The sequence below is a fragment of the Sminthopsis crassicaudata genome, chromosome 3, assembly GCF_048593235.1.
Source record: "Sminthopsis crassicaudata isolate SCR6 chromosome 3, ASM4859323v1, whole genome shotgun sequence".
NCBI classification, from domain to species: Eukaryota; Metazoa; Chordata; class Mammalia; order Dasyuromorphia; family Dasyuridae; genus Sminthopsis; species Sminthopsis crassicaudata.
Window position 1 is genome coordinate 395,560,730 of NC_133619.1, and position 12,311 is coordinate 395,573,040.

Below are 12,311 nucleotides of genomic sequence, written 5' to 3' on the forward strand. Positions count from 1 at the left end.
CCTAGTCCTCCTTGGGTTAAGATGATTCCCTTTAGCTGGCCAATAGTATAGGTTCTAACATGTGTAACCTATATTGCTGATTAGCAGAGTGAGTGAGTGAGGAAGAAAAATTTGGAACACAGGGTTTTGCAAGGGTGAATGCCGAAAACTATCTTTATATGTATTTTGAAAAATAAAAAAGCTATTATAAAAAATAAAAATAAAAAAGCTATAGGCTCTAATTTTTAGAGCCACAAGGAGCCTGTGGGGCCAATTAGTCTCCCTGAAGCCCACAGATCAAGCATGGTAGACTAATATAGAACCTGAAATAAAAAGCCTCTGACCTCCAACTCCGGATCCCCAAGCTCCTTCCAGTACACCACAAGTATCTCTATTCAATTTAGCGGGGATGATATACCAAGATAAGATCAAAATGGGTCCATGATTTAGGCATAAAGAATGAGATAATAAAAAGATTAGAGGAACAGAGAATAGTCTACCTCTCAGACCTGTGGAGGAGGAAGGAATTTATGACCAGAGGAGAATTAGAGATCATTATTGATCACAAAATAGAAGATTTTGATTACATCAAACTAAAAAGTTTCTGTACAAACAATACTAATGCAAACAAGATTAGAAGGGAAGTAACAAATTGGGGAAATATTTTTTAAAAGTAAAGGTTCTGACAAAGGTCTCGTTTCCAAAATATATAGAGAACTGACCCTAATTTATAAGAAACCAAACCATTCTCCAATTGATAAATGGTCAAAGGATATGGACAGACAATTCTCAGATGATGAAATTGAAACTATTTCCACTCATATGAAAGAGTGTTCCAAATCACTACTGATCAGAGAAATGCAAATTAAGACAACTCTGAGATACCACTACATACCTGTCAGATTGGCTAAGATGACAGGAACAAATAATGATGAATGTTGGAGGGGATGTGGGAAAACTGGGACACTGATACATTGTTGGTGGAGTTGTGAAAGAATCCAGCCATTCTGGAGAGCAATCTGGAATTATGCCCAAAAAGTTATCAAATTGTGCATACCCTTTGATCCAGCAGTGCTACTACTGGGCTTATATCCCAAAGAAATACTAAAGAGCAGAAGGGACCAGTATGTGCCAAAATCTTTGTGGCAGCTCTTTTTGTTGTAGCTAGAAACTGGAAGATGAATGGATGCCCATCAGTTGGAGAATGGTTGGGTAAATTATGGTATATGAATGTTATGGAATATTATTGCTCTGTAAGAAATGACCAGCATGAGGAATACAGAGAGGCTTGGAGAGACTTACATCAACTGATGCTGAGTGAAATAAGCAGAACCAGAAGATCACTATACACTTCAACAACAATACTGTATGAGGATGTATTCTGATGGAAGTGGAAATCTTCAACATAAAGAAGATCCAACTCACTTCCAGTTGATCAATGATGGACAGGGGTAGCTACACCCAGAGAAGGAACACTGGGAAGTGAATGTAAACTGTTAGCACTACTGTCTGTCTGCCCAGGTTACATGTACCTTCGGAATCTAATAATTAATGTGCAACAAGAAAATGGTATTTACACACATATATTGTATCTAGGTTATATTGTAACATGTAAAATGTATGGGATTGCCTGTCATGGGGGGAAGGAAGTAGAGGGAGGGGGGGATAATTTGGAAAAATGAATACAAGGGATAATATTATAAATATATATATATAATAAAAAACAAACAAAATAATAATAATCAGTTCAGCGGGGATGAAGGCAGTATGATCCAATGGAAAGCGAAGAGAATCTGGGGCCCGGAAATCTGGGTTCAAATTGCAGTACAAGTTCACCTTGTAACCTTGGGCAACTTCACTTTTGGCCCCAATTTCTTGGGGTTTTGAGGAAAGGCATTACCATGTTAATGATATCAGGTTTTCTTATCTGTAATATTGGGAAGTTCCAGTAGGTGATTTGTAAGGTCCCTTTCAGCTCTAAATCAGTTTCAAAAGTGAGGAAACCCAGACTTAAAGAGTTATGGGACAAACCAATCACACAGTGGCAAAGATGGTATTTGCCCATGGGTGCTCCTGCTTTCCCTGCAGCCCACTGATAATGGAACAGAAGGTAATGGGGCCAGCGCAGCTCCAGTGGCACCCCCCCCCATCACCCACACTGATTCTTTCTGGGGGAGCAAGATCATAGAGGCTAGCACTCTTGGATTCCTTCAGTTTGGGACACTGATGAGGCTCATTGTGGAGCAGCCAGAGGGGTCCTGTGTATGTGTGCCTACACCAAGGTGCTTTGGAGATGACATGGGGGGAGCTAACGCCCCCTAGGTTCTCAGAAGGAAAGGGTCCAAAGGGGTTTAAACTTCCCCGGGAAGAGTGGCAGATCGAGCATTGATTGGCCCTGTCTGCCCATGCTCCGAGCCCCTGCATCATACTGCAGTATTCATCAGACCTGAGTAGTTGCTGTCCCCAGTCCTGGAGAGCAGCCTGGAGCAGAGCTTGACCGGGGAGGATCCCGGGTGAGTGTGGCCCAGGCCCCAGGGAGGGGCTTTCCCCTGGGCATGGTGCTTCCCTCTGCCCTATACATCTGGCTCCAGATGCCTTCCTTACCTGCTCTTTGGAACAAGTCCCAGAGCTGAAACCTTACTCTTCTTGCCCCCAACATGTAGAGAGGAGGCAGGAAGCCAAAGGTAGGGAGAGCAGAGAAAAGGTATGGCCTGAAAGAGAGATGCGGGAGGGGACACCCGTCCCAGGGAGGGGCGGTGACCTTCAGGGACAGGGTCACACTTTGCCTGGCAGTTTATAAGTGTTTCTGTACATGCACATTTCAGTGTATATGTGCATGTGTCTGTGTATATCTGTGAAGCTGTGTGCACACAGAAGCTGTTGTGTATTTCCATGTCTGTTTTGTAAAAGCCTATGTAGTTGTCAGAGTGTATTTCTGAGTGTCTGCGTACGCATGGGTGTCCTACTTGTATGTGGGAGGGGGCCCTGGTACGTGCCCGCCTTTCTTCCTTCCTCCACCCCCAGGCCCTTCCTCTCTGCCCTAGGAGCCAAAGGGGTTCTCACGGCCAGATCATGATGCTTTCCGGGATCCTCCCTGCGCTCCCTCCCACGTTGCTGCTAGTCCAGGCCCTGATGAGCCCAGGTACCCCACTCCTAGCTACCTCCCACCCCTGCTGGTGACCACCCATTGGGTCCTCTGGAGGAGCTCCCTTGAGCCGGGAGGAGAATCTCGGAGCCTCCCTGCCGCTCCCTTTCTAGATCTCCATTTCTTGGACATTGGGATACCTTCCCATGGTCTGTTTCCATCCTCACATGACTTATCCCCACCCACGCTCCCTCTGCTATCTCCATGCCGGCTCCCGAGGCGCCCCAATCCTGACCTCCTGCTCTGTTCCAGGCCAGGCGGAGCTGGCCCCTCAGATCGACGGGCAGACGTGGGCGGAGCGGGCGCTGAGGGAGAATGAACGGCACGCCTTCACCTGCCAGGTGGAAGGGGGCCATGACCCCCCGAGGCTGGCCTGGTACCTGGATGGACAGCTGCAGGAAGCCAACACTTCGAGGCTGCTGAGTGTGGGTGGGGAGGCCTTGGCAGGCAGCACCAGCACCTTTACAATCATCGCGCAGAGGGCTCAACATGAGTTGAACTGCTCCTTGCAGGACCCAGACACGAGGAAGGTGGCCAATGCCTCCGTCATCCTTAATGTGCAGTGTGAGTGTCCCCTGGGGTCCAAGGGTGGAGGGGGGGTCTGCACAGTGCTCCCTTAACCATCAGGCTCCCGGGTCTGTCCACGTGCTGCCCCCACACTTGGAGGGATGTCAGGCCTGGGAGGACAGACCAGAGCAGCCTACCTTCCTGTCTCTTACTTTTACTAGAGCATCCTCAGAAGGCCCTCATGGGCCCTGGTTCCTCTCCTCTGCTCTTATGCCCATTCCCAGATCTTGCCCCATCCCATTCTCTATCTGAGAAGGGCCCCTGGGTCTCCAGATCCCAGCCATGTCTGGGAAGAGGCATTGGGTGCCCGAGCACCGAGGCTCCCCTTCCCAAAAAGTCTATTTGGGAGGTTTGGGGGAGTGACGAAAGGCCAGTGAGAGGAGGGGGTGGCTTCTGCTTTGCCCCAGTCAAACCGGAGATTGCCCAGGTTGGGGCCAAGTACCAGGAAGCCCAGGGCCCCGGGCTCTTGGTTGTGCTGTTTGCCCTGGTGCGCGCCAACCCCCCTGCCAATGTCACCTGGATTGACCGGGATGGACCCGTGACTGTCAACACTTCTGACTTCCTGGTTCTGGATGCTCAGAGCTACCCCTGGCTCACCAACCACACAGTGCAGCTCCAGCTCCAGAGTCTGGCCCAAAACCTCTCTGTGGTGGCCACGAATGGGCTGGGCTTCACGAGCTCTTCTCTCCCAGCCCCAGGTGAGTCGGGCAAAGCTCAGAGGGAGGGGCGGCCGGGGACAGAGCATGCTGGAAACCTGTGGGCAGTGCCAAAGGTGGGCCTAGGAGCATGTGGGAACGGTGAGAGGATCCCCTAGTGGAGGGGCCTGTCCCACCCCCACAGGGTTCTCCGGGGTTCTCTCCTTGCATGTCAGGGGATGCAGGGACACTTGCTACTCGGACTTGACCGAGGGGTGCCTCACAGGGCTCCTGGCCACTCGGGTGGAAGTGCCGATGCTGGGCCTTGTGGTGGCGGGAGCCCTGGCTCTGGGCACCCTAGTGGGCTTCAGCACCCTGGTGGCCTGTCTGGTCTGCAGAAAGGACAAAAAGACTACAGGTAGGGAAAGAAATGGTGGGGGGGAGGCCTGTGCACTGGAGAACAGGCATGGGGAGGGAGACTTGTGAGAAAAACAGAGGAGAGGAAAAATAAGGATGCAATCTATAAGAAGGTTGTCAGGTGGGACCAGAGATCAAAGATAGTGGGCATGGGGCAGAACCGAACAAATGTGGATCAGAAGGAGCTGGGACAGCTGGAGAGGGTTTGCCTGGGGCACAGGTGCCCGAGGATCTGGCTCAGATGGGAGCATGAGTGAAGAGTGGTGAATTCTCTTATCAGAGACAGGCACATGCACACCCCAGCCCTGCTGGGCTGTCTCTTAGTCCCCTGGGATGGGATGGAGTCACCCGGCCCACCCTCTTCTTTTTCCCCAGGCACTTCTCGGAGACCGTCCCTCCTCTCCAGGTAACCCCCCCCCAAGCTGGCATTGTGGTGGGTGGGCAGACAAAGGGCAGGACTGATAGACAGCGCAGGTGTTGGGGAGATTTCCCAGCGGGGGGGGGGGGGGGGGGGGGGGGGGGGGGGGCGGGCAGAGCGATATCAGCGTTTTCCTCCTTGGCAGTGACTCCAACAACCTGAAACTCAACAATGTGCGACTGCCCCGGGAAAACATGTCTCTGCCCTCCAACCTGCAACTCAACGATCTCACCCCAAAGCCCAGAGGTGGTGTATGGTCTCCTGGGGTCGGGCCAGGGCCAAAGGGCTCACTTCTGGGGGTCACTGTAGGAGGAACACGGAAAAGCCAGAGTGGGTTTAAAAGGGAAGAACAACATTGTGAGATGACTAGAGATGGGCCGGAGGGTCTCTTCCCAGGGCCCTCCCACTACCTAGGGCTCTCCTCCCCCCTGCCCTTGGCCCCTGGGTTGTCTCCTGAGTTTGCAGTCCCCTAAGACCCCCCCAGGGAAAGGGGAACTGGACACCAGAAGAGACTACTCTGACCCTGAAGGGCACCAGGTACCACCATCTTTATCATCCAACAGCCAAAGCCACTGACAGACAGATACCACAGGACACCAGGAGGCCTGACATCCTGGATCCTGAGAACGGCATCCTTTTCACCAGCCAAGGTATCTAGAGCAGGGAAAACAGGTGCTCACAGGCCACAGGATTCCCACTTCCTCGTCTCCCCTATTTATATAGATTCTATAGCCCCAGGGGGCGGGGCACTCTCACGCAGTGAGGTTCTGGGGGAAAGAACTGTGGCCTTTTGACTCCCTTTCCTCCAAAGTGCTGGGAGCTCGAGCTCTGGATGCCTTTCCCCCACAGGTTTTGTACATCTTCCAATGCTGGGCTACATCTATCGGGCCTCCAGTATGAGCAGTGATGAGATCTGGTTGTGAGCGAGAGGGAAGGCCCTTTGTCCTTCCGGACACCCTTTGCTTCTCTCCTGAACCCCTTCCCCTCCTGGTTGGGGCGCGCATTTTTGTTATCCGTGTGAGTTTAACTTCAAACTAGGATCAGACTCTCTTAGGCCCGGGCTGCCTGGGAGAACTGGTCATTTCCTTTTAACTCAGGTGGGTCCTGAGGCTTGGGTAATCATGCAAGCTGAACGCAGCTGTGCTTAAGGAGCTTGCCCAGAGAGGACGTCTTGAAATCATACTTTTCCTTAGCACTTTATACAATGGATGAGGGAGCATGCTGACCCATTGAGAGAAGGCTGCATGCCCAGAGCAGTGCCCGCCACTCCTCTCCTAACTCTCCATGCCTCAGCTCTTCCAGGAAGAATTCCAACCACCCCTTCTGGTTGGCACATTGCGCCAAGCACAACCTTATACCTGAGTCTGAGGGCCTCCACGCCAGCCTCCAACTCCTCCTGGATAGAGCGGGCCTTCCTTACCTCCTTGAAGAGCCCAGTGTGGGGCATCAGCAAAAGTTAGGGAGAAAAGAAGGGAAACCTAGTAATGCCCTCCGGGGGCACACAGATACGCACCTGTCATTGCAATTATTTCAGCACTTTAAGAATTCCCCACAGAGAAGGAGCACAGCTAAGAGCCCACAAGCCTTCTGCTTTGTCTCTGATGTTTCCCCCACATTTGAAGCATCCTAAAAATTCACTGTGAGTGCTCTAGGTCCAATAGGCCTAGGGTTTCCTAGTCAAAACTGTATTCTGCCTCCTCTTATTCTTCTGTTCTACTCACCCACCTCCTGCAGTCCTCTTTTGGCAGCAATGCCCATGCAGCTGCCATTTTTGTCTAGAGGAATTTCTGTCCAAAAGGGATGGCCATGGCTGAAAGAAATCATTCTGTCAGACAGTCAGCAGCATTAATGGCATGCCCAGGGCTCTTGGGGGTGCATTGGTAGCCTGGGGAGGGGGCAGAGAGACCCCATAGACACAGAGGTTACAAAGTGGTTTTTGCCCTCAGGTAGTACCTAATATTATAGTTGAGATGTCTGACTCAGGAGTTGAATGCAGGAATCTTCTACAAAATTCTACAAAAATAATGAAAGATTTTCTTAGAATTTAAGAGTTGTTAAGATACCTCAACAGCTGAAGTCCAACCTATACATGAAAGGAATCATTGCTATCACAGACCCAACAAATGGTTGCCCAATTTTCTGCAAATTTTATAATAAATTTTTTAAATGGTGGCTGTTGGTTAGTAGACATTATGCTGTCCCTGACTGCTCTGATGATGTTCAGCCCAACCAAGGATATGGAAGACATAGGAATTTGCCAAAGACAAAACCTACTCTCTTTCATCCAGAGCAGAGACCACTGATAATTATACTGCCGTTTAGTGTCTTCTTGGGCATTAGGGTATGCCTGGATGTCTGCTCCTAGGGCAATGCCTCCAAATGTCTCAAGTTCCTAGACAGAATTCATACAACATGAAGATAATTGAAGAATACTTTTATTTTATTTTTTTTATTTTATTTTTTTTATTCATTTTTCCAAATTATCCCCTCCCTCCCTCTACTCCCTCCCCTTGATGACAGGCAATCCCATACATTTTACATGTGTTACAATATAACCTAGATACAATATATGTGTGTAAATACCATTTTCTTATTGTACATTAATGATTAGCTTCCGAAGGTATAAGTAACCTGGGTAGATAGACAGTAGTGCTAACAATTTACATTCACTTCCCAGTGTTCCTTCTCTGGGTGTAGTTATTTCTGTCCATCATTGATCAACTGGAAGTGAGTTGGATCTTCTTTATGTTGAAGATTTCCACTTCCATCAGAATACATCCTCATACAGTATTGTTGTTGAAGTGTATAGTGATCTTCTGGTTCTGCTCATTTCACTCAGCAACAGTTGATGTAAGTCTCTCCAAGCCTCTCTGTATTCCTCCTGCTGGTCATTTCTTACAGAACAATAATATTCCATAACCTTCATATACCACAATTTACCCAACCATTCTCCAACTGATGGACATCCATTCAACTTCCAGTTTCTAGCTACAACAAAAAGAGCTGCCACAAACATTTTGGCACATACAGGTCCCTTTCCGCTCTTTAGTATTTCTTTGGGATATAATCCCAATAACAGCAATGCTGGGTCAAAGGGTATGCACAGTTTGATAACTTTTTGGGCATAATTCCAGATTGCTCTCCAGAATGGCAGGATTCTTTCACAATTCCACCAACAATGTATCAGTGTCCCAGTTTCCCCACATCCCCTCCAACATTCATCATTATTTGTTCCTGTCATCTTAGCCAATCTGACAGGTGTGTAGTGGTATCTCAGAGTGGTCTTAATTTGCATTTCTCTGATCAGTAGTAATTTGGAACACTCTTTCATGTGAGTGGATATAGTTTCAATTTCATCTTCTGAGAATTGTCTGTTCCTATCCCTTGACCATTTATCAATTGGAGAATGGTTTGGTTTCCTATAAATCAGGGTCAGTTCTCTATATATTTTGGAAATGAGACCTTTGTCAGAACCTTTCCTTTTAAAAATATTTTCCCAATTTGTTACTTCCCTTCTAATCTTGTTTGCATTAGTATTGTTTGTACAGAAACTTTTTAGTTTGATGTAATCAAAATCTTCTATTTTGTGATCAATAATGATCTCTAATTCTCCTCTGGTCATAAATTCCTTCCTCCTCCACAGGTCTGAGAGGTAGACTATTCTCTGTTCCTCTAATCTATTTATGATCTCACTCTTTAAGCCTAAATCATGGACCCATTTTGATCTTATCTTGGTATATGGTGTTAAGTGTGGGTCCATATCTAATTTCTGCCATACTAATTTCCAGTTTTCCCAACAGTTTTGAAGAACACTTTTAAAAAACAAGCTACAAATGATGGGAAATTCAAATAGAAGAGAGTATATTTTTAATATTTTGTTTAAAATCTATCATTATTTATTGCCTAAAGCCATGTTGAGAATACATAGCAAGCTTTTAAAAAAAAAAGTAACTTTACGTATATTTGTATTTTCTCCTCAAACATATTGTAAGTTTATTAGGAGCAGAGACTATGCCTTCTGTTTTGAGATAATCTGTGAAGTATTCCCACAGCTTTTATTTTAGGGGAAAAAGAACATACATTATGACAAAATTGGGTTTATACCAGGAACATAGGATTGGTTCAGTATTATATAGTTATTATAAACATAATAGAAAATAGAAATGATAAAATCACTATCAGTATAGAAAAAAAGTTGACAAAATACAACACTCATGCATGATTTTTTTAAAATCTTTTAAAGTATGGGAACAAACCCTTTATTAAGGTGGTAAATAATATCTATATAAAATTGAGAGCTGTCATGTGTAAAGAACAAATTCTAGAAGTCTTTATTTAATAACATTATTAAATAAGTCATTGAATTGTGCATATGATGCATTTTCAACCACAGGCATTGTGTGAATTTGACTATACTGACTTTTATAAGGGAGAATTTGTATCTCGGGGTTAAGGAGAATTATGGGAAACAGCAAAAAACAAAGTCAAAAAATGACAGGCCATCTGTGAAGCATTTTTTTTAAAGGACAGAAGAAAACAGGATGTTCAAAAAAAGGACACAGATGAGCAAGGCAGTGATAAACTATCATGTTAAATTTGATATATATTTTAGAAAAACCAAACTATACTAATGGAAATTCATGATTTCGTATTTAATATTCTTTATACTTTTTTGTATGGAAATGTTCATACTTGCTGTTTGCCAAGTTCCTAATTAAAAATTTAAACAAAATTTTAAGTGATATTCAAATATACAATTTGCTGTAACCATATCAATGTGGATATTGCAACACTGCAGATAACAAGTCAGCCATGTCTTCCTTTCTGTGTATGTAATTCTTATGTACTTCCCTCATTTATCAGAGGGAGTCCACATATATAGGGAAATTTCATATTCTCTTGACATTGCAAGGAGTCCAGTGGAGTATGTAGGCTGTCAGTAATTCTTCTCCCACTCCACATGACCAGCCTATCTTCATTTAGAATCACACATTTAAGGAATTCTTTATTCTGTATTATATTCTGATTATACTTTTGTCATTTGTTATGTTATACCCTGCTCTCATCCACCATGTACCTCAAATCATCCTGTGTCATATTTATTTTTAATTCTTCAGAGACTACGTTCCCCAACTTAGTCATACAATGTTACCTGAAGAATACAGGTAGTAAGACAAACTTTTGTTTCAGGTAAAAGATTTGAGGGACATAGGCTTTCTTAACTCCCAAGGACAATCCCATCTGTTCTATTTAATTTGGGACACAATTCATTGTCCATTTGCATTATCTGTCCAAGATGCACACAATGCAGATGGATTGTATAGGTTGTCCACTTAATTTGGTCATAATCTGGATGCTATTTTTTACCCACTTTTTTGTGTAGATATTAAGCTAACCTCTTTTGAGAGGTTATGGATTTTATTTAGGAGGCTCTGCTACATGCTGGAACTTAATGCTATTAATATCTGCAAACAAGAGTTTTTAGAGACCTCATCATCCATAGTTCCTTCAGCTTAGCGAACACACTTGATGAGCATGCATCAACCAATTTTATGTCTCACCTTACATGACCAGAATTATCATTGAACATGGTTACATAACTTTCAAGAAATATTCTGTTTGATGTGCATGAGACACCTTGCTGAGGTGCTGTTTTACTCTATAAAATCAAATGCTTTCTAAAAGTCATTAAAGAACACAGTATAATTTTGCCTTCTCCCCATCTTTTGTCAGTTGTACAGTGAGAAAGATTTGGTCTATTGTGATCCGTTGCATGTGAAAGCCTTCCTGTTCTCTATATTCCTTGGATGTACAAGATAAAAAATGTGTGCCACAAAAGGTCACCCTATTTATATAGAGGGAAAAATAGTGAGGGATAAAATAGTATCACCAAATGTTAAAATGACTTAAAAGTTCTCCAGAATGTTGGGCAGGCTTCCAACAGATGATTTAAGCAATGCTATTGACAAGAAAATGTAGGATTGTAATCTGCATTATTGTAAAGTACCCCAATTTAAAGCTAAAAAGTAATGTAAATATAATGTAATTCAACCCTGAGTTTACAGATAAAGAAACTGAGGCACTTAAAAGGTTATGATCTGCTCAGGGTTACACAACTTGCTAAGCAACTGTTCTGTGGCTGAAGCCCATGTCCTCCAACTCAAAATTTATCACATTACTATACTATGCTGCCTCATTAATAGAAAACCAAAGGTAATGGAAACATCAAAGTATTTTGAAAGGTGGTTATGGATTAGGAGAGAAGGGATATTTTAAGCAGGGAAAATGGCTTTCACAAAAGCTCAGAATGAATGCATACAAAGTGCAGGGTAGTATAGCAGAGCTAGATGATATATTTTAACCTGTGTTTCCTTACTACAAAATAAGTTTTAAATATGTAAACTCCATAGTCTGTTCCAGCTCTTAAGTGAAATCTGCTAGCTTGATAAAAACTTAAAAGTTATTGGACTGTAATGAGAAAGAGCCATGAGACCCCCTTAACACATTTTTCCCCATAGCAGTTCTGGTTGGTGTCGATGTAAACTGTGTTCCTTTTAATCTTTGGGGGGGGGGTGATCCAGGGTCTCAAAACCCTGTCTATAAGGAAACTCCCAGATAAGTAATCTCATTCAATTGGAGATCCTGGCCAGGGGAATAATCACCACCTGTATTGAGTTGAAGTAATTAGTCCCTCAAACTGCTCCCAGCTCTGGGCCAGGGCAAGCCCAATATAAACTATTGCTGCTAATTCCTAATCAGGAAAGCTGGCTGAGAAGTTGGTTTTTCTCAGTGTAAACCCATCTTTGCCCTAACAGGATTCTGTCCACTAAGAAACCTCTTCTGAGCATACTGTTTTCTTAGTGTATATAAACCCATTCTTGCCACAAACCTCGAGCCTATATTCATTGGGGTTTGTGAATTCTTTTGCAAAACTTGTGACCAGTCAAGGGGGACTGACTCTGGTGCTGTTAGGGGACATCTCAACTCTCATGAAACATCACCCCTCTCCCAGTATAAGCTCCTCACTATGCAGTCTGACTTTGTTGATACTAAACACCTTCTCTGTCCCGGTTGCCTCCCCTCTCCAACTGCAGGGTTGGAAGGAAGAATAAGCTTCTCCCAAAGCTTTCTTTAAAGAGTCCTCAGTACT

General features: G+C 44.8%; 1 protein-coding gene across 4 annotated transcripts; it reads left to right on the forward strand.

Moving 5' to 3' along the window:
- Positions 1-2,449: 2,449 nt before the first annotated feature.
- Positions 2,450-6,580, forward strand: TMEM25 (transmembrane protein 25). Of its 4 annotated transcripts, none has more exons than XM_074302276.1 (9): positions 2,450-2,663; positions 3,024-3,121; positions 3,377-3,688; positions 4,099-4,389; positions 4,613-4,744; positions 5,119-5,149; positions 5,307-5,407; positions 5,725-5,811; positions 6,011-6,580. In XM_074302276.1, exons 2-9 carry the CDS (start codon positions 3,052-3,054, stop codon positions 6,082-6,084), a joined length of 1,098 nt encoding a protein of 365 aa, XP_074158377.1. In that variant the 5' UTR covers positions 2,450-2,663; positions 3,024-3,051; the 3' UTR covers positions 6,085-6,580. The 4 variants fall into 4 exon arrangements, with proteins under 4 accessions (XP_074158377.1, XP_074158378.1, XP_074158376.1 ...); XM_074302277.1 differs by having other exon boundaries at positions 2,546-2,683; XM_074302275.1 differs by lacking the exon at positions 2,450-2,663 and having other exon boundaries at positions 2,818-3,121.
- The last annotated feature ends 5,731 nt before the right edge of the window (positions 6,581-12,311 follow it).